Genomic DNA, 22,344 nt, shown 5'->3' with positions numbered 1-22,344 from the left:
TCAAGGACAAGCTATAATGCCCACTTAGTTGGACAGTGTAATCACTAGTGATGCCAAGCTAGATTCTCCCTAGGGGTACACAGTATTTCACAAGGAGTTTGCAGTTCAATTTGAATGGTCTGAACATCTGAGAAATCCATAAAACTGATAAGTGACAGGAGATTTCAGATCTATAGAGCAGCAGGATGTTGGAGACAGAAACTGAATGAGGATAAAAATTGACATGTTACATTTCTTCAGAACTTTCAGAGCTCAACTTAATTGTGAGAACAAAAATGATGGCCTAAACAATTCCTTGGTATATCTAAGGGAAGTGATGCCAGGATTCCTGTTTCTGAATGTGAAGACGGTCTACCTGCATCATGGATAAGTCACAAGTGCTTCGATAGAGATGGAACTTCCTCTTACATAAATTGATAACCTACCTAACAAAAATAGCAAGTTAATCGACTCAACCAGACCACTGTAGAAATATCTACATACCGAATGGCACTAATGGACGTGATGATGTTCAAAGTAAATAAATGCCAGTACAGCTCCACAACTTCAACAACTACTTAATTAGTTGATTAAACACAACTGAAGTACCTAGAACCAGTTGAAACATCAGCACATGTTCTCTGTACTGTAGTAGTGACAAACCAGATAAAGGGCAAAAGGAAGAAGGGTGCTTCATAGCAGAAGAACAGATATTTGTTGCTTCGTACACACAGCTTTACCGACTAGTGATATAGTCGCCGTCACGATATTCAACCAACAAATGCTTTCACATCAAATGTCATACCAAGTTTGTTCATCAACCGTTCTGTTGAATTGATTACAATTTGATACAATTACTCCTGATCATGGAATCACGTCTCACATCTTTTTGGTAGTTGATTAGCCAACTTCCAGCTCGGGTATAGCTCTACCGGACCTCCGTCATCACTGGAATACATCCAATATAAGCAGTTACGCAAGGGAAAGAAGAGTAATTTAGGTGTGTTTCTCCAAAAGTCAGGAGCCCCAGGTTTACAAATAAATTTTTTTTTAAAGAAGGCTGATGAAAGTGAACCCGAGTACTAGGCAGTGCATTGCAACTAGAAAATTATTAATACAGCTACTGCCTCTACATCAGACACTTGAGAGAATGTAATCAAGTTTCACCAGGGCGTTTAGAACAGTGAAATATTGGAGGAAAACACAGAACAAGGGCTAAAGCAAGTATCTAACAAATAGACGGTGAGAGCATACACAGGAATTTCTCAAATCTAAAGCAGTCGCTTAAGCAAAATCAAGGAAACAGGCTCATATGCAGTTGGAAGGTTAGAATGAGAAGCACAATAGGACATTTGACAAGCAATCATAAATTGCCCCAACCTTCTTCATTTATCCAACTAAAGTCGAAGCTAAGATTTAAGAGCTGGATGGACAAAACCACAATGACACACACGGACATATAAGCACGTTCTTGGTACAACCCATTTAGAACCACCAGGTACTGCCTTTCATACTCCATTCTACAACCCCCGTCATCGATAAGCAATCCAATATTAACATTCACAAAGGGAAAGGAAAAGCCTATCTGTATTCATTCACTTTCAGTAAGCAAAAAAAGGAGGATTACATTCGTTTATATGAAGATGGGCTAAGAGCAGCACTATTGCCAATTAAGGAAAACAAACAAACACCACACTTTCAAACATCAGGAAACAAATCGCTAATAAGCGTACCTGGTGGTCTTCATTGCTACAATCAAATTCCATTCTCTTTTCTCTTCCACTAAGACGTGTTGCTGTGAGAACTAGACCACCCTCTGAACGTGCAAGCTATTAGGTTCCGGCCTGTGAACAGCCCCAACCTCGATTTCGAACCTCCTCCGCGGTGGCTGCTCGAGGGGGTCATCTCCGGTGCAGCCAAAACTGGCTGCTCCCCATTCTCCTGTGCCACTCCTCCGCCATCACTTGTGCTTGCGTCCAGATTCTCTTCGCCCCCGCCCACATCCAGATTCACCAAAACCGCCACCCTGCTCGCCCTCAACCACTCTCCACCTTCAACCGTAACCATCCTGCACTTCTTCACCTTCACCTTCACCAAATTTGGGCATCCGCCGGCGAGCGCGGCGATCCCCTGGTCTGTAACAGGGCATCCCTTGATGCACAGCTTTTTCAAAGACACATACTTAGCCGCGATGCAGCAGAGCTCCGGATCTCTGACGGTATCACTCCCGCACAAAGCCAATCTTTCCAGATTCAAGCAGTTGCTCCCCAGCATCCCCAAACTCAAAGAAGTCGGATTCACCCCTATGAGAACGAGCTCCTGCAAGTTCGGGCATTTCCGAGCGACGGCCATCAACCCTTCGTCCCCAATCCGATTCGTCTTCCACCCATCGATGTGGAGCTTCCGGAGGAGCTTGCAGTGGTCGGCGATGGCGATGAGACCAGCGTTAGTGCACTCCGGCGTCTTCACCAGGTGTAGAACCTCGAGCTCCTCCAATTCAGCCACTGCCTTCAACCCTCGGTCGCTCACCTGCAGCCGCTCGAGGTGGATCTCCGTCAACCCCTTCGCCCCGGCGACGATCGAGTCGAGGGGGAGATCCCAATCTCCGGAATTCCTGAAGAGCTTCAGCGTCTGCAGCTTCTTCGATCCGGCGATCATGGGGACGAAGCACTGACCGTTGTAAAGCTCCTTGAGGCAGACGCTGCGAAGGTTGGTGGCGGCCGATCCGGGGCCGACCGCCTCGCCGGCGCCATCTGCGAGGCCGCGGAGGCGCTTGATGGAGAGCTCCTCGAGGGCGGGGCAGTGGTCGACGAGGGCTTTGATCCCCTTGGCGCCGAAGGTGCAGGATCCGCAGGAGACCTTCTTCAGAGTGGGGCAATTCTTCGCGAAGGACTCCATGCCGGAGTCCGTCAATTCCCGGCATGCCCGGAGCTTCAGGCGCGTCAGATTCCAGCAGTTGACCGAGACGAGAACGAGCGCGTCGTCGTCAATGCTGACGGCCCGGCGGTCGCACTTGAGCGCGAGCTTGGAGACGGAGTCGAAGCGGGAGAAGAGCGTCGGGACGAAGGGGCGGAGCTCGGAGCGGGCGTCGAGGCAGAGGCGGTGGCGGTTCTGTCCCTCGACGCGGAGCCACCGTCGGCAGACGAGCGAGCACCGCTTCCGGTCGCCGGACGGCAGCGTGTGGAAGATGCACGCGAGGCACTCGTCCGGCAGATCGGAGGTGTAGTCCCGGGGCCCCTCTTCTCCGGAACGGCCGGGATCCGTTCCCGCTTTTGTCGCCATCGCCGCCGCCGGTGCTTCCGTCCCGAGATTATCTCGCTTTCTGATAGACCGCCGGTTGGCAGAATCCCGCCGGTCTGGCCAGGAGATTCCGGTGGTCGACGCCGCCTGTCCCATTCAAGTTCTCTTCCTCCAACAATTCCTATAACCAATTCATCTCTCTCTCTCTCTCTCTGTTGAAGATGTTTGTTTGGGGATTTGGATTGATGGGATTTATCTTTTACGTTCTCTCTCTCTCGTTTAGTTTTTGGTGGTCCTCCGCCGTCTATCACCACCACCACAACCACCTCTCTCTCTGTTGCCTCCTCTTTCTCTTTTCAGTGTGGGTCTGTTTTTATAGAGACAAAATGATCGATTTTGACACTTTGAATTCATGAAAATAACGGATGTGTCCTTCCGGATGGAACGCCTTTGTCTCCTTCGGACAACGTTTTAAAGAACAGCAAAACTAAAATATTTCAGCTGTGAGAAATGAGGGTATTTTGTGGATAAGAGTTTACAAGCAACACGTGGCAGTAAATTCACTTTTAAATAATGATATCAGATCATTGATCTTTTCCTTTTCCTTTTATGGTTAGGAAGGCAAAAGCGAGGCTGAGAACTTGGTTCAGCTCATCACAAACTAATTCATGATCAGTTCAAGAAACTGACGCCCAGCTGCTGCAAGCAGCTCCTACAGCTTAAACGAGTTTGATCACAAACACAGAGTGTTCGACCGTGTGTAATATATATTTGTTCTTTATAATTTATTTAGTAAAAAATATGCTTTACATACGATATATAAGGCATTTTTTTAAAAATATGAAAAATCGGTGGCTCACAATGCATTGAGAACTTAATAATACAAAATATTGTGGGCGATTAATTTTTAATGCTTTAAAAATTGCATTTAAACCTCAAAAATTCATATTTCAAAGCATGTTGCTCACTAAATAAATGATAAAAATCTAATATTTTAAGTTTTATCAATAAAAAACATGACATCGATTATCATGGGTTGTAGATTTTGAACATTTTTTTTGGTTGAACGGTCTACATTCCTTTATATATATATATAACCTTCCTTCAAGTATACTAGTAACGCCTCTGAATACTCTATTGTTGTTTTTTGTAGAAGTGGATTAAGGTGTCTCTAGAGCGGACTATAGAGTTAGAACAAACTACCAACAATCCAACACCTCTTCTAGCACAAATAGCCTTTGCCAACATCAAGCATGTTCGGTTTTCCTCTTTTGTGGGATCCATTGGTTCAATGCACATTCAGTATCATTGCAGAATTCTAAGCACGATGCCTGATCTTCTTGAAGACAATTTTCGTATTCACTGGATAGCGATTTGTAGAAGTCCTCTCAGTTGAATGACAATTCAGTTGTTCAGAGTTTGAGGATCAACGATTTGTCGATAACGATTTGGTGAAGAGTGCTTTAACCTGAGTAGCAATTTACAATACTCGCTGGATAGCGATTTGCAATATCGCTTGATAGCGATTTGTGGTATCGCTATATAGTGATTTGTGGTATCGCTGCATAGCGATTTATAGTAGTCGCTGGATAGCGATTTGTGGCTTCAGGTGGATAGCGATTTGTGTTAATGCGCTTCAGGCACATTGTAAGTTGTATAAGACATTTAGTCTTCCACATTAAATGCGGGTTTTGTCTTCTATTTAAAGGATGAATGAAAGAGAGCAAAAGAAGAAGCTGAAGAGAGCGAAAATGGGTGAGAAACTTTTTTTAGGGCACCAAAAGTGTGTGGAGTGAATAAAAGCAAGAAGTGCTGCTACACTTCTTTCAGGACAGCTTCGTCAAGCTGGTTCTTTAGATCATTCGTTCTTTGTTCCTCAATGAGGTATATCCTCTTGTTCATTTCGTTACACCTTGTGTGTTTGTAAGACTTATGCATTTTTGCCACTATATAATCTTTGTTTGAAGAAAGTGAAAGTTGTTGACCGATTGATCGCCGTGGACGTACCTCAGTTGAGAGGAAACCACGCAAATCGTTGTGTGTTGTTTTGTTTTCGTTGTTGGTTTGTTTTTGTTTTATTTTTTTCACTGTCATTGCTTTATTGTTTCCATCGATTCACACTTGTGGGGAGACCCGGTACGTCCGCTTTAACCCCAACATTTGGTATCAGAGCTTTGGTTTCTAGTCTTAGTTCGTTATATATTTGTTTGTGAGTCATGAAGAACAACGTCAATCGCATGATCAGTTTAAATGACATAAACTGGATGACATGGAAAACAAAAATGGAAGACCTTTTGGTTTATAAAGATCTGGATGGACCTATAGAGGGTGATAGCAGCAAACTAGAAGAAATGAAAAATGACAAATGAAGAAAGCTAGACAGAAAGGTTGTTGGTTTCATTCGGCAATGGATAGATGATAATGTCTTTCATCATGTATCCATAGAAACTTTGACGCATGGTCTTTGGACCAAACTGGAAAATCCTTATGATAGAAAGACAGCAATGAATAAGGCCTTTTTATTTCGAAAGCTTATGAACCTCAAATACAAAGAAGGCAGCTCAATTGTAGAGCATTTAAATGGGATCAAAAGCATTGTAAATCAGTTGGTTACAATGAAAATCACTTTTGATGATGAGTTGCAAGCCTTGTTGCTCCTTGGTTCCCTTCCTGAGAGTTGGAAAACATTGGTTGTCACAGTGAGTAACTCCACATCTGATGGAACGGTAACAATGAGCCAAGTTACCAGTAGTCACCTGAATTAAGAGACAAGAAGAAAGTCATTAGGTCATTTTACCTCTGAGACACTTGTGATTGAAAACAAGGGGAGAAGCAGGAGTAAGAGCAAGACTCCACACTACCATAGCAAATCCAGAGGCCACTTACACTCGAGCTCAAAGAAAGATGTCGAGTGTTATTATTGCTACAAGAAGGGGCATATGAAGCGGAAGTGTAGGAAACTTAAGTTCAATGATTAGAGCAAAGAGAAGAGCTAAAAAAAAAGCAAAGTGCCACAGCCGTAGTCACAGATGAAGAGCTCGTGGTTATCTGTGATGGCACTAGCATCAATCTGATCGGTCAAGAGACTGATTGAGTTATTGACTTTGGAGCTTCATTCCATGTTACCTCACGGGTTGATTTCTTCAGTTTCTACTCGCATGGTGATTTCAGGAATGTCCGAATGGGAAATGAAGATGTGTCGAAGATTGTTGGCATTGGCGACATTTGCTTGAAAACAAATGTTGGCTGCAAATTGTTGTTGAAAGATGTGAGGCATGTACCAGACATCCAATTGAATCTGATCTTTACCGGAAAGTTGGATGATGAGGGCTACAACAACACCTTCAGTGATGGAAGGTGGAAGTTAACCAAGGGTTCCTTGGTGGTAGCAAGAGGAACTAAGACCTTCTCCCTCTACACTTTGCAAGCGAAGACGTGCAAGAGTGTTGTGAATACTGTGGAGACTGGCTCATCCACAAAGATATGGCATAGAAGGTTCGGGCATATGAGCGAGAAGGGACTGCAAGTCCTAGTTAAGAAAGAGCTTCTGACGAGTGCAATAGGTACATCTTTGGAACCTTGTGTTCATTGCTTCCATAGTAAACATAACATAGTTTTTTTCCATAGAAGCATTGCATCTAGAAAATCTCATGTTCTGGATCTTGTACATTCTGATGTTTGTGGACCTTTGAAGGTCAAGACACTTGGTGGTGCATTATACTTTGTGACTTTCATTGATGATCACTCTAGAAAAGTTTGGGCTTATACACTGAGAACTAAAGACTAAGTTCTAGAGGTATTTAAGCATTTTCAGGCCATGACTGAAAGAGAAACTGACAAACAGTTGAAGTGTGTTCGCTCGGATAATGGTGACGAATACATTGAGTCATTTGATCAATATTACATCAATCATGGCATCAAGCATGAAAGGACTGTGAGGATGACACCTCAACAGAATGGGGTTGCTGAGAGAATGAATCACATCGTCCTTGAGAGAGTCAGATGTCTGTTGTCACACTCTAAATTGCCAAGATCTTTCTGGAGTGAAGCAATGAGGACAATAGTTGATCTTATCAACTTGTCTCCTTCTATTCCCTTGAAGGGAGATGTTCCAGAGAAAGTTTGGACAGGAAAAGAACCTTCCTATGGACACTTAAGAGTGTTCGACTGCAGAGCTTTTGTTCATGTTTCGAAGGAAGAGAGATTCAAGCTTGATCCAAAAGCCAAGCAATACATATTATTTGGCTATGGACATGAAGAATTTAGCTACAGACTCTATGATCCTGTTGATAAGAAGGTGGTCAGAAGTCGAGATGTTGTCTTCTTGGAAGATCAGACCATTGAAGACATTGGTAAGTCTGAGCCATCAGAGTCCAGTAAAGGTGATCTTGTTGACTTAGATCCCCTTGATGCGTTGATTGTTCAAGATTTCGTGGAGGAGATGTCGCCTCCTCACAATGATGCAGAGGAAGGATATGATGAGACAAAAATTGAAGGAGTGCTAACACCTCAAGAGTCACTTCCTCAAACTTCGATAAGGAGGTCTACCAGAGAGAAACAATTATCCAGGAAATACTTATTGAATGAGTATGTGATGATTATAGATCAAGGTGAGCCAAAAACTTTTGAAGAAGTTTTGGAGAAAGAAAACCAAACTGAGTGACTTAAGGCAATGAAAGAGAAAATGAATTCATTGCATGAGAATCACACCTTTGATCTAGTAAAGACATCTAAAGGGAAGAAGGTGTTGAAGAACAAGTGGGTCTTCAGGCAGAAGATTGATGAGATCAACTCTCAACCTAGATACAAGGCACAACTTGTAGTGAAAGGTTTTGCTCGGAAGAAGGGAGTTGATTTTGATGAAATCTTCTCACCAGTTGTAAAGATGTCCTTCATCCAAACTGTGCTCGATATAGTTGCAAGCATGAATTTGGAAGTTGAGCAGCTTGATGTGAAGACTGCATTTCTGCATGGTGACTTGAAAGAAAAAATTTATATGGAGCAACCTGAGGGCTTCATTGACAAAGGTAAAGAACACCTAGTCTGCAAGCTAAAGAAGAGCTTGTATGGATTGAAGTAAGCACCAAGATAGTGGTATAAGAAGTTTGATTCCTTTATGACTGGGCATGAATATTCAAGAACCTCCACAGACCATTGTGTGTTTGTGAAAAAAAATTCAGATGGTAATTTTACCATTCTCTTACTTTATGTGGATGATATGCTGATTATGGGCCAAGACATCAGTAGGATAAACAAGTTAAAGTTGTAGCTGAGTGTGACCTTCGCCATGAAAGATTTAGGTCCAGCAAAGCAGATTCTTAGGATGAGAATCGTTCGTGACAGATCACATGGGCTGATCTGATTATCGCAAGAGAAGTATATCAAAAAGGTTCTTGAGAGGTTCAACATGGACAAAACAAAGCCTATTAATTGTCCACTTGCAGGGCATTTCAAACTTAGATCAAGTCAATGTCCTACAAATGATGAAGAAGGAATTGAGATGCAGAAAATTTCCTATGCTTCGACAGTAGGTTCGTTGATGTATGCTATGGTTTGTACTTGACCAAACATAGCTTATGTTGTTGAAATTGTTAGTCAATTTCTGTCAAATCTAGGGAAGGAACACTGGGTAACAATGAAATGAATTCTGAGGTATCTAAAGAGCACTTCGAAGTTGAGCCTGTGTTTTGGAAATGTGAACCTATTCTTGATGGGTTCACAAATTCTGATATGGCTGGTGATGTAGACAGTAGAAAGTCTACTTCTGGGTATTTGATTACTTTTGCAGAGAGAGCAGTTGCATGACAATCGAAATTATAAAAATGTGTAGCTCTCTTCACTACAGAAGCTGAGTTCATCGTCATTACAGAAGCCAGTAAGGAATTGCTATGGGTGAAGAAATTCTTGCAAGAGTTGAGCTTGAAGCAAGAAGAATATGTTCTTCACTGTGATAACCAGAGTGTGATTCACTTGAGTAAGAATTTCTTGTTTCATTCAAGATCAAAACATATCGATGTTCGATACCACTGGATTCGAGATGTCTTGAATGAAAAATTACTGCAACTAGAGAAAGTGCATACTAATGACAATACATCAGATATGTTGACCAAGTCATTGCCCAAGGACACGCATGAGAAGTGGCGATTCCTAGCAGGAATGGAAGAAGCTTCTACATAAGTCGGAAAGAGGGAGAATTATTGGGTTTTCCTCCTTTGTGGGATCCGTTGGTTCGATGCACATTCAGTATCACTACAGAATTCCAAGCATGATGCTTGATCTTCTTGAGGATGATTTTTGTATTCACTAGATAGCGATTTGTAGAAGTTCGCTCAGCTAAATGATGATGTAGCTGCTCAGAGTTTGAGGATCAGTGATTTGTCGATAACGATTTGGCGAAGAGTGCTTTAACCTGAATAGAGATTTGCAGTACTCGTTGGATAGCGATTTATAGTAGTCGCTGGATAGCGATTTGTGGCTTCAGGTGGATAGCGATTTATGCTAATGCGCTTCAGGCGCATTATAAGTTGTGCAAGATGTTTAGTCTTCCATATTAAATATGGGTCTCGTCCTCTATCTAAGGGATGGATGAGAAAGAGCAAAAGAAGAAGTTGAAGAGAGCGAAAAGGGGTGAAAAACTCTTTTTAGGGCATCGAAAGGGTGTGGAGTGAACAAAAGCAAGAAGTGTTGTTCAGGATATCTTCGTCAAACTGGTTCTTCAGATTATTCATTCTTTGTTCCTCAGTGAGGTATATCCTCTTGTTCATTTAGGTACACCTTGTGTGTTTGTAAGGCTTATGCCTTTTAGCCACTCTGTAATCTTTGTTTGAAGAAAGTAGAAGTTGCTGACCTATTGGCCACCATGGACGTACCTCAGTTGAGAGGGAACCACGTAAATCGTTGTGCTGTTTTATTTTCGTTGTTGGTTTGTTTTGGTTTTATTTCTTCCACTGTCATTGCTTTATTGTTTCCATCGATTCACACTTATGGGGAGACCCGATATGTCAGTTTTAACCCCAACAAAGCAAAGCCTTTTGCTAGGATGCTTTGGCTTCCTTAAGGTGGTGTGAAGTTTGCTTTAGTTGTCCATGCAATCAATCAACAAGTCAATTAAGAGTTAAAGCTAGGGAAGGCATGATTGAATCCACTATTAGGAACAGTCTTGGTTACCATTGATACATAAAGTGAGGGATCCATTGCCATGGCAACGGTCCATTTGGATCAAAGTAGAATGTTTTGATACCCAAAGTAGATGTGTATCAAACCATTGACTCAAATAAACCACTTTCCTTATTGTGCTATGCCTTCATTCTACTACACTACGCAAAGATTACGAAGTCACCAGCTAGACGTTTGGAGAGCGAAGGGGAAGGCGTACATATAACATTTTCCTTATTCTTTCAATGAGACATGCAGCATGAATTTTCTTGTCATATGGAGTTGAATCGGGAGAAGACGATCAATCAAAGCTAATAATAATCTAGCCAAAGATTTTGAGGTAGGGCTAATTTCTTTCACGGACAAGCTCCCTTAACTGGTTTATTTTTTGGAATGATTGGTTTTGTTTCCTTCCTGCAACAAGAAAAATAAACATGTTCTTTGTTTCATTGGTAACAATCATTCATTCAAGCCAAGCTTGAGCCCTAATGGCATCCAAACTAGGGGTGTCAACATGTCTGGTTTACCTGGACCCGACCTGATGGTGGTCCAATTAGACTAGGGTCTGGACCTGATACCACCTGAAAATTGAGGCCAGGTCTGGTTCCACCTGGGTTTGAACCAAACCCAACCCGTACTTGACACCCCTAATCCAAACACTACAATTGGATTGCTTATGTTTTAGAAGGGCTATATGAATGTAATTTACACAATTGGATTTATTTCTTGGATCTTCGACTAATGATACATAAGTTTTACTAAAATTTAAAAATCAACAGCTCAAATTTTTTGTAATATTCAAACATTTAAAAATTATATTTTTGTGAAAAAAAAACATAATCCTAATAGTTGATTCTTAAAAAATGGACCATACCAAACATATCTGTAGGATCGGATTTGCAAAAAAAAAAAAAATACATCACTCATTGTGCATATATAAACTGAAAATATCCAGAAAAATGCAATACTTGTCACTTGTTGATGTTAGAAATAACATGTTATTTCTATTTACTATTTTTAGGAGATTTCTCAAATAAAAAGTGAGAAGATATAAAAAATCGGTATATCACCCGATTTTCCCAGCTAAAAATCCTGTCCATTCAAGCATTTTTCATTTGTTGTTGCCTTGTTGGTGCAACTAATAGATTGAGTCATTACCATCATCATAATCATCATCTAACCTTGTTCCATAGTCTATTGTACAAATGAAAACGGGTCGGATACAATTCACGTCAGGTCCAGATACATATCATCCAAATCTAATAATATGGGATGGATCTTACAAGTCATGCATCCGATCCATGTGTGTCTCTATGTTGCTCTGTGGCGGCTGGTGCGTAGACTTGACCTAGTGAGTAGTCAACGTGGGCGGATCTGATATTTGGAAATGGATCCCATCATTTGAAATAGGATGAGTTTCATCATACATTCAATCTTAGCCACCCATCAGAACCATTTAACCATTGATTGGATGGTTAGGATTGAATGCATGATGGAAACCATCCCATTTCAAATGACGAGATCCGTGTTCTTGTAACAAAGGCTTGTGCTTAAGTTGAACAACTATAGCTTGAAAGATAGCCCGTGTGCCAAGACAGAAAACTATGCTCATATTAATTTATACATAATAAAAAAAAAGCTAATTTTTTTCTAGGCCTAGAAAAACATCCCTGCTCACTATCTGCACATTGGCAAGCATTTAGTTGGTAAAGCTCTTGAGGTCTCCTTGCCCACTGGGGAGTGTGCCTAGATTTCACTTTGCAGCAAAGAACTCTTAATAGGCAGCTTGGCTCATTTGGCCCATTCTGAACTCGATTTCAGCTTGGCTTGCCAGAAGAATGAGTCAAGCTTGGCACATTCAGCTCAATTACCACCCTACTCCTAGAAGTTTTAAATAATAGTTGTTCAATGTCAGGTGGCAAACCATGGCAGCCCTCAGAAGGAAGGCATTGCCCTTATAGGTAGAAAAAGCTAGTTCTAAGCATACTAAAAAGCAAAGTTATTAGCATTACAATAGTGATAGCCAAACAGAAGACATGCTTATAAATTTTGAGAAAACCTGCGTCAGTTTTTCATGATGGGAAGTGGTAAACGATATTGGACCACTTAGGCCTAGCTTTTAAAAAGCATTGGCTTAAAGGTGGGGCAATGTGGTGTTGATTAAAAATACCGGTGGTCCCATTCAAAGATAAAGGTTACCAAGTATTAAAAATCCAACTTGGACTATATTGTTATCATTGTTTAAGTAACTAATATTGTTTTATAAACCAAACTGAGGCAATTAGATTTCCCAGTGTCTCAGGAGTAGTTGAATTTTCTATGTTGGTTTGGGTAGGGCTGTCAGTGGATTGGATCTCATGCTTATGCTATCGGGTTGTTATTGTTGCACACGAAGTCTCGGAGAGCCTTGTACGTGAGATTCAATCTTTTATTTCATTTTCTTTTTTTGATTAGGCCAGAAAAAAAAAACAACCAATCACCCACTTCATGTTGGCAGGCCTCTGGTTGGTTGGTAAAACCCTTGAGATTCCCCTTGCCCCATCAGGGAGTACACCCAGCTTCGACGCTGCAGGGATGGACACCCGCTATGGTTTTTGAACTTGTGACGTCCTTTCAGCTTGGTGACGCTTGCCGGTTACCTTTGCCAGATGAACTGTGCTCCTCTCTGTCTTTAGATTGCATTTTGGATATCGATTTTGTTAATATTTAGTATCATATGTAATATTAGGAATATAAATTTTCATATCATAGAACATGCATATTGAGATTGGATGTAAATCAGATCTAACCAAATTTAGCATTGACGGGAATCAAATCAATCGTGATCCAATCCAAAGACAGCCTATATATATATGGTGATATTATTATCATAGGCTGTGATATTATTGAGATCAGAAATCAGGTCAGACGCTCAAAGCTTCCTGTGATGCAAGGAACGCGTATTGAGATCGGATATGAGTTGGATAAAGCCCAATTTAACATGGATAGGGATCCAATCAATTATGATCCGATCCAGACACAGCCTGTACGATTCTACGCAAGCCCTACAAGAAGAATGCTCCCAAGGGCACCGATAAGTTTCAAAAAAATTGTTTTGAAAAAGAACAACAATTTCTCAATGAACATAAAAAAGACCATACATATATTATATATATATATATATATATATATATATATTTTTTAGATAATCAGGGACTATCTGGTGTTTATTTTATTTTTTATGCAATAGAGAAAATAATATAATTAAAAGAGCAGAATACAGTGGCTGGAGGCCATTCAGGTGGAATTATATTAGGTATGGCTGTGGACCGGAGGCGGGGCGGAGACAGCCCTATCTCACAACCCTACCCTCTATCCCAGCATGGGTTTTGATTTTAACCTTCATCCCCGCCTCCATCCCCATTTCACGTCCTTCAGCCCCACCTCCATCCCTGTTTCATGCCCTTTGTCCTCGATCGAAATGGGGTGAGGCAGGGCAGTGCCCCATTTACCCTCGGTCCACTGCCATCGCTAAAGAAGGATTGGGAAGGCGGAGCAAGGCAGAAATTGAGGACAGAGATGGGCGGGGTGGGAGAAAGCGTAAGTCCATTTTTGCCTCCATCTTCACACGAGTTTTAATTTTAATCTTCATCCCAGACTCTATTCCTGTTTTATGTTCTCCATCCCCGGTCCAAACAGGGCGAGGTGGGGCAGAGCCCCTTTTCCTCCCGATCCACTGCCATCCCTAAATTAAATATTACTTGACAGATGTGCCGATTAGAAGAACACCCGAGGTCAGCTTGGTGCAATAATAGTGGTAAACAAAGGGTGGTCTGCATGCGATTGTAACCAAGATTGACCTTCATTTAGCTACTGACATCACTTATATTCGGTGTTTATTTCATAGTGTCTTGTATAGCTGAATCAATTTCTTTTTCGTTTCCACTTTTTGTTGACGGAGAAAGCTGGGGTTAGGTAGACTCAGACCAGTTAGCGGTTGATTTTTTCGTTCACACTTAATTACAGCTTTTGTGGGTGACATTTAGTTATGGTATATTTGTTTAGACACGACTTTCCATGCAGAAGCACATCAGGACATGCTGAGCATGATCTTTTTTTTTCTCATCGTGGCCATCCCTTTTGTATTTTGAAAAGTTAAAAAGCCAACGGAACAATTAGATGCTACATGGCATTCATCCAAAATGCAAACAGACGGCCACGATGTTGGCATGAGCAAAAAGCTCATGTTCAGCATGACCTCTGCTTCCATAGTATCGGGTCCGGACGGAGGTCTAATAGGGTTCACTATAAGAAAAACAATAACCGAACCCCATAAAAACTACATGAACCATCTCCGGACCATACCCGATAAAGCCATATTTTTTATCATTTTTATATTAAAAAATTGTAAGTCTTAATCGCAACTCAGGTCGGGTCCGAGTCTGGTATAAAACTTCACAAACTATACTTGGGTCCGTGTATTAATCGAACCTTCAAGTCCAGACCCAGATCTTAATCGGGTCTTCTTATTTTTCACCATACCCGGATCCTATAGGTTTTGGTTCAATTGTGTCATACTTTCTGAACTCTATAAAAGTGAAAAACAAGTGTGCAGAGTTAGGGTTTCATTAAGAAGATTGTTCTCCTTTCAGATTCAGATCAACGCCAAACGCTGTGGAAGCTTTTATGGTATGAAAGGCTTGTGAAGTAAAAGAGAAGAGAAGAACGGACTGTAGATTTTGTTGGTTTACACACCTAGGTGGGTCAGTTTAAAGCTGGCATTCAAGATGAAGGATGTAAGAGTTCGATGCCCACAATGTGCTGGTTATTTTTTTCTTTTATACCGAATTTCTTAGAGCATCTTCATACGAACCCTCAACTATACAAATAAATAAATAAAGCTTTATAACATAATCTTTTTTTTTATTATTATATTTACACGAAGAAACTATTCCCAAGATAAGAAACCTAGTCGCTCTGGCTTTGCCTGGGGCTAACCCACCAGATCACTTCACATGCGAATTGGATTCAGCTAGGGTGTGCAGCCACTTAAGTCCAGAACCAGTATCGAATACTTCAAGAAATGAGAACACTTCAAGTTATCTGTCAAATCACCGATTCTGGGTGATATGACATCATCAACGTTAATCGTGGTGATCAACGGCCACCTCTGTAAAGCTGCTTCATTTTCCAAGAAAGGTAGAGAATAGCATAATCAGCAACGGCTCCCCTAGTAGTCGTTGATCATCACGATGAACGATGACGATGACTATTTCAAATCACCCATGATCTATTGTCACACCAAATCCAGCTAAAAATATTAGGGTTGAAACATATCGGATATGGTCATATGTCATTCAAATCCAAAAACCAAATTTCTGGATCGGATCTTTAAAGAATGATCCAGATGAGTATTCACATTTGTTTAAATGGATCGTTTTGAATTTGGATCTGATTCAGATGAGTATTTTAGGTTGAATCTAATTTGAATTCTGACAAAAATCTGTTCTGGATTACTTTCCTTTTTGGGTTAATATATATAATCAAGTCATCATGACGTTTGCATTAGTTTTACTTTTATTTTTTGTTGTTTTCATCAATGTTATCAGTATTAGTATCGGCAGAAATTCGATCCGTTGCAAGTGGCTAGCTGTTTTTTAATAAATGTTAAAAATACCAAAAAATATTTTTAAAATATTATTTTAAAATGGTCTCACATAATAATGTTTTATTATTTTTGGGCCAATACAGAACGATTCAGTTGAGTATTGTATTCGGAGCCCATACAGCTGAATCGGTGGCCCAACGATTCAGGGCCGATACCAATACTGACAAGTCACGAAACTAACTTTTCCATCTCTGAGTTCAGATCGGGCCGACATGTTCATTCCTATGACTTCTTACTCATTAGGACGGTATGGTCGACATGATCAAATATTAATCTTTTATTTTTTGTGGTAAAGATCTTATTCTTAATGAGTGCTTGTATGGTGACACAGTACGATTATAACTTATAGTGGTACACACTTGATTTACTGAGATTTAAGCTCCAAATACAAAATCTAACCTTTGGATCATGTTTAACATATTCTATTTACTCTTTCTATTCTATGTGTTAAAATTGACTGAAGTATGATATTTTTATATCATTTCTAGACCACGCGGTTAACTTTTATTGTATAAAAAATAAGATCTTATGGTGTATTAGACATGATAAAACCTGTAGTAAATAAACCATGCTAAACCCATATCTATCATTGGGTAGCTAGATCCATGTGGATCACCTTATGGTGTCATAATATAAAACCACCTTATATTTTCCCATTTTAATATTTTTTATGCATCTTCACATACATTTCGGAATTCGGATCCAGATTCAACCTTACCTGGTCGTATGTAATTCAGGTCATGATATAGATTCGGATCTGTCATAATCCTGTCCATATTCAATGTGCAGGTTTGGAGCCGCGTGTGTCTAATTTGCGCCTCCTGGGCCCAAACTCAACCCGAACCGCTTCGTTTGAAGGCCCAGCTTCAAAGTAGCAAACTCTCTCTCTCTCTCTCTCTCTGAGTGGCTCTGCAACAAAGCGGATGGCTCGACTCCTCAACTCGTTGGCTTTCGTGCATGCGCAGCAGCACCGAGACTATCTCCGCTCTCTCCTCTTCTCAAGGAGCGTCTGCGGGAGCCGCGCTCGGCTGAGCTCGTTGGCGGACTCCGGCGTGATCGTTCAAGGGGGCGGGGCAGGTCGTTCTGATTATTCCCCCGGCCCCGAGAACGAGCGGTGGAAGGAGAAGAAAGATGAGATCCTCAACGACATCGAGCACATCACCCTCCTCGCCAAGCACATCCTCCACTCCGACAGGTACGCAACCCCCCCCCCCCTCTCATTTCTTTAATGATGGGATTCGAACTCGATGCCTCTTGGTTAAGAATCGATCTATTGAAAACATTTTAAAAATAAAAAAAATCGACATATATTATATGTAACAAACCCGATTCAAGCCTTATCGAGATGATTCGGGCCAAACAGACGAATCGGGCCTGAATCGGCCCAATATCAAATCGAATTGAAAAATGGCTAAATCGATTCCATTTAATTACAACAGCATTAAAGTATCGTATGCTATCCTTCCTAGTTCGCACCTCACACTTGCTTGGCGAAAATTTTATAGAGATTATTAGCGAATTTGGAAAGCGGCTTATTTCTTTACTTGATTTCTGTTAGTTTTTCTTAGATTTTCAGTAGAATTTTTGGTTTTAATTCAATACAGATCATTGGTTGTAGGCTTTCCTCAATACTTAGATAGAATGAGTTTCAATTATGTCTAGAAAAGAACAAGAAAAAGACTTATATTACTTAGCAAGATAAGCCAAGTTATTGAAAAGTTGTACAAGACGTGACATGGGTAGTTTAAGATGTGCCTGAGTGAATTTGAATTGGAGACTGTAACGGTTGGCTCAATTGTAGGAGGAATTTTGGGGGGGGGGGGGGGGCGTTTGAAACAGGTATGTAACAGGGATGCAGAGGAGGGTAGGAAAGAATTTGTTTCCAGTAATTGCATCCTTGGAGGCCCATAAAATTACATAAAGGTAGAAATTGTTAAGATATATTTAGCATTTCCCTATGTTGTATTTGTCTTGTATCTACCAAAAGTACACTTAGGTGTACTTTAGGTATTTTCTTTCTTTCTTTTGATGTGTATTCTTGTACATTTAATTTGAGTTGTATTCATGATATACCTATGGTATACTTTAGGTTGGATTAAGTTTTTTGGTCATTATCAAAATGACTAAATATGTTATTCTTGTTTTTTGTTTTTCTTTTCTTTTTGTCACTTTTGAATGACCAACTAGCTGATGTGGTTTGTAACGGCTAGTTTGACTAGTGAACAAACTAGCCATTAGGAATTGCTTTAATGGCTATAGTGAAGCTAGCTGTTGTGACTTGCTTTAATAATTAGTTTGATTAATCAAACTAGTCATTAAGATTAGCTCTAACGGCTAGTTTGACTAGTCAAACTGGCTGTTATGTCTTCCTCTATATATTGCTCATCCTTTTGTTGTATAGGTGAGAGAGGATGGATGTATATAGTGTATGAATGTATGAGTGTTGTAGTGAGGTTGACTTGTATATTTGTGTGAATATTTCTCATTAATAAAATATTTAATTTTTATGTCTTGTTTTTCCTTGTGGCTATGTATGGTTATTGTATCTAGCCATATGCATTATGAGAATGCATTTGAATTTCATTTATGTTTGATAAAATTGTTGTAATTATTTTGTATTTCCTGTGTCTTGGATTCCGTGCCATTTCGTGACAGAAACAACTCCTACTAACTTAGATGGTAGTGCAAAACAATGGCATGACTAGTATGAATCTAGTCATGGTATTCTGATGTCATTGGAATTTGTTGAGGTGACAATGATGTGATTTGGTCCAACTGAATATGAGAACGTGGATTGCAAGTTAAGCCACAAAATTCTACAAACATCGATGGTGGTAGAGTACCAAGGTCATTTTAAACGACTTGCAACTTGAGCCCATGATTGGACTAGCCACCAACTGTTAGCTCAGGCCTCACATTCATTGTGATACCAAATTGTATAAGCCCTATAATATGGCTGGTGTAATAGCGTTTGCACAATTACAGGAGAGACTTGCTGAGGAGGGTCACAAGAGACACATGGGATCCACATACTGACTAGGACAACTAAATACTGGAACCACTAATGCAAGTGCATTTAGTCAAGGTCTGCCACTTAAACTACTTACATGAGAAGAAATCCAAGAGAGTCATCAAATGGGTTGTGTTGGCCTTGTGACAAAAAATGGCACAAGGGTCACCAATGCAAACAAAAATAACAATTACTTTTTGAGCCAGTGGATGAACTGGTTGAATCTAAAGAAAGAGATGAAAACTCAAGATTTTAGTGTGCTTGATCTAGTGCAAATTGAACTAGAAGGCGACAGCCCCACTAATGATGATACAATGTTGATACCAGTTCATGCACTAGCACGGTATTCCAGTCTACAATTCTTAAGGTAGTCTCATGCTTTCTATTTGTTGGAGTTTCCTTCTTGCCTTGTGACTCTATCTTTCTATTTGCTTGAGTTTCTTTCCTAACGTTCTTGCCTTGTGACTCTATCTTTCTATTTGCTTGAGTTTCTTTCCTAACGTTCTTGCCTTATAAACCATTAGGCAAGCTACCATAAGGCTGGATGTGTGGTTAGTTTCCTTCTTGATTAAGACTACCATAGTGTTAGAATCCTAGCTTAGGTAGGTTACCATAATGCTAGGGGTGAAATGGATTGCCATCTTGGGACTCCTCTTGGATTGAATCCAGGATGTTGGAATTGGAGCTAGATCTGGTACTAATAATACCCCCTTCAAACTGGGTAGTGGAGACATCCATAAGCCATGTTTGGGTCGAAGAAGTTGGAACACAGGTTTAGTTAATGGCTTGGTGAAAATATCTGCAACTTGGAGATGAGAAGGAATAAAAGTGGTGACCAATTGTCGTTGAACAACCTTTTCATGAACAAAGTGGTAGTCAATTTCAATATGCTTGGACCGATTATGAAACACCTGATTGACGATCATGTGTAGAGTGTAGAGATTATCATAAAAAATAGTAGGAGCTTGAGAGATATAAACACCAAGATCACGAAGGATGAGTAATCCACGTGATTTCAGCAGTCTTAAATGCAAGTGACCGATGCTCGGCTTCAGTGCTTGAGCGAGCAACAATGGGCTGCTTTTTGTCGCTTCAAGAAATGCAGTTGCTGCCGAGATAAACACAATATCCATAGGTAGAATAACGGGTGCGAGGACACTCGGCCCAATCCGCATCGAAAAAGCCATAGAGAACAAGATGATTGTGGGCGAGGAGCCGAATAATGTAGTCAATAATACCTTTCGCTTGACTAGCTGAAAGTGAAACATTGTAGGAGCATGCATATATTGGCAGACAAAATTAACACTGTATGACAAAGCTGACCATGTTAAAGTGAGATGTTGGAGGTTGCTGACAAGACTCTGATAAGGGTGGGTTTGGGCACCCAACCATCGGGGTAGAAATCGGATGACGATCCTTCATCTGAGCTTTGTCCAAAATATCATATGCATATCTGGTTTGGTCTAAAAGAACAAACCGCCATCAAATTTTTTAACTTGGATGCCCACAAAGTGATGAAGGTCACCAAGATCCTTCATAGTGAACTCATGGCTTAATCGACTCATGACATCAGATAAAAACTAAGAATCACTTGTGATTATGATATCATCAACATAAAGAAGAAAGAATATGCATCCTCGAGAGTTGCGACAAATGAATAAAGAGGAATAACCAACACTACAATAAAACCCCATGGTAAGCAGGAAAATATTGAACCAATCAAACCAAGTCTGAGAGGACTGCCACAGTCCATACAAGGCCTGCTTGAGCTTGCAAACATAAATGGGTTTGCTCGGATCCCGAAAACCTAGTGGTTGATCCATATAAACAGGTTTTTCTAAGAAGCCATGAATGAAGGCATTTTTTATATCGAGTTGATAGATGAGCCATTTGTATGCTAAAGCGACCTACAAAACAATGCAGATAGTAGTGGGTTTTATGACCAGGGGGACGGTTTCTATGAAATCAACTCTCGGTAGTTGAGTAAAACCTTTGGCGACCTAGTGTAGATTTTAGCCTTTTCAATGAAATCATTCACGTTGATATCTAATTTTTTTTTTCTCAAATCATGATATGAAGGCATTTTATATCTAGGCCCGATACTGGTTATGGCATTTGCCATGACGTGAAAATGAAAGGAATTTGCCATATTGAAAGGAATGTCGACATCATAAAATCATCTCTCAACCACGACATTCACTTGTTCAACTAAATATTAAGGAGTCATAGCAATACAAATGTCGGGTTACGCCCCAAGGGCAGTCCTAAGGGAGAAAAAACTCCTAATAGAGCCTCAAGCTCTACCTCCTCTCGAAGAACTCCCTTCTCCTCTTCTTTTTATGTCCTCGACACTACTACTAGCATCAACCACATATTTTCCCTTTAGGATCAGAAGTAGAAAGCTCATCTTCGTTATACACATCCTCTAAGGACTGCACATGTAATGAAATAGACAAAGTAATACAAGAGAGTCTCTTATGGGCTTACAAGAACACAATAACAAATAACACAACGACTTCTTATGGGTCAATACAAGATTACAATCACATAAGCCTCTTAAGGGCCAAACAACAGACATAAAAATATAGGATCTTATTGAGAGAGAAATGCTTGAGAAAGCATTATAAACAAATGGGGAGAGATTTCCTGTAACGCCCCAAAATTTCAATCTTGTGAACCTTTTTAAACTACTTAGGAAACCTTTCATTTTTCAGAGTTTTTATCACCGGAAACGATTTTTTTGAAAAGCAAAACAAGTTGACAACTTTGGGCACGTTACTGTAATAGTTCATTTTCAAAACCTTATTTTCAAAACATTTTATCAAGACAATTAGTGAACCAAAAAAAAGAAAATACATTTATAATAACCTTTCAGATGTACAAAATTTAGGGTTTCACCTTTTTACAAACTCAAAACCCAAACAGGTAACCAGGGCTCAAAACTGCGAGCAGGGGAGTGAAGTCTCAGGCCATTTCGCATCCTGCCATTGGCTGTTTGAAGAAAACCTACTCGTCACATGCGCCCATTGAAAGAATCTGAATAGGGCTTCAAGATGAAAGAATCTGAATAGGGCTTCAAGATAGTGCGCCTTCAAGCTTTGGAGAATAGCCTTCAATCTGAAAATACAAAATAAAGAGAAGAGAGGAGAGGGGGAGAAGAGGAGGATGCCAAATGGAAAGTAGGGCACGTTAAAAGTATCGTGACCCTCTCTTAATAAGATATATATAGGATCTAACACTACTGAACAAAATACATGAAAAATATACAGGATTACAAGTATGCCACCGCCCAAGCATGGGGAAAGCATACACT

At 40.4% G+C, this 22,344-nt stretch overlaps 2 protein-coding genes across 2 annotated transcripts in view; one reads left to right on the top strand and one right to left on the bottom strand.

Annotated features, from left to right (window-relative positions):
- Positions 1-539: 539 nt before the first annotated feature.
- LOC149834798 (F-box protein At1g47056-like) lies at positions 540-3,574 on the bottom strand. Its single transcript, XM_090011559.1, has 2 exons — positions 1,713-3,574; positions 540-927 (listed from the first exon to the last, which is right to left on the bottom strand). The coding sequence occupies exon 1, from the start codon at positions 3,373-3,375 to the stop codon at positions 1,762-1,764; it is 1,614 nt and encodes a 537-aa protein (XP_089867685.1). The 5' UTR covers positions 3,376-3,574; the 3' UTR covers positions 540-927; positions 1,713-1,761.
- Positions 3,575-16,920: 13,346 nt separating this feature from the next.
- The window catches only part of LOC149834797 (DCL-like protein), a 92,417-nt gene continuing 86,993 nt past the window's right edge, over positions 16,921-22,344 (top strand). Inside the window, exon 1 of the mRNA XM_090011563.1 lies at positions 16,921-17,216. Coding sequence (XP_089867689.1) covers positions 16,945-17,216 — 272 coding nt within the window. The 5' untranslated portion in view covers positions 16,921-16,944. The remainder of the gene's footprint in view (positions 17,217-22,344) is intronic.

The sequence above is a fragment of the Nuphar pumila genome, chromosome 6 (assembly GCF_984573655.1).
Source record: "Nuphar pumila chromosome 6, dmNupPumi1.hap1.1, whole genome shotgun sequence".
Taxonomy (NCBI): Eukaryota; Viridiplantae; Streptophyta; class Magnoliopsida; order Nymphaeales; family Nymphaeaceae; genus Nuphar; species Nuphar pumila.
This window is presented reverse-complemented; position numbering and strand designations above follow the sequence as displayed.

What these genes read in the sequence shown, in the direction of transcription:
- LOC149834798 (XM_090011559.1), bottom strand. Translation starts at nt 3,375, where the DNA reads ATGGGACAGGCGGCGTCGACCACCGGAATCTCCTGGCCAGACCGGCGG.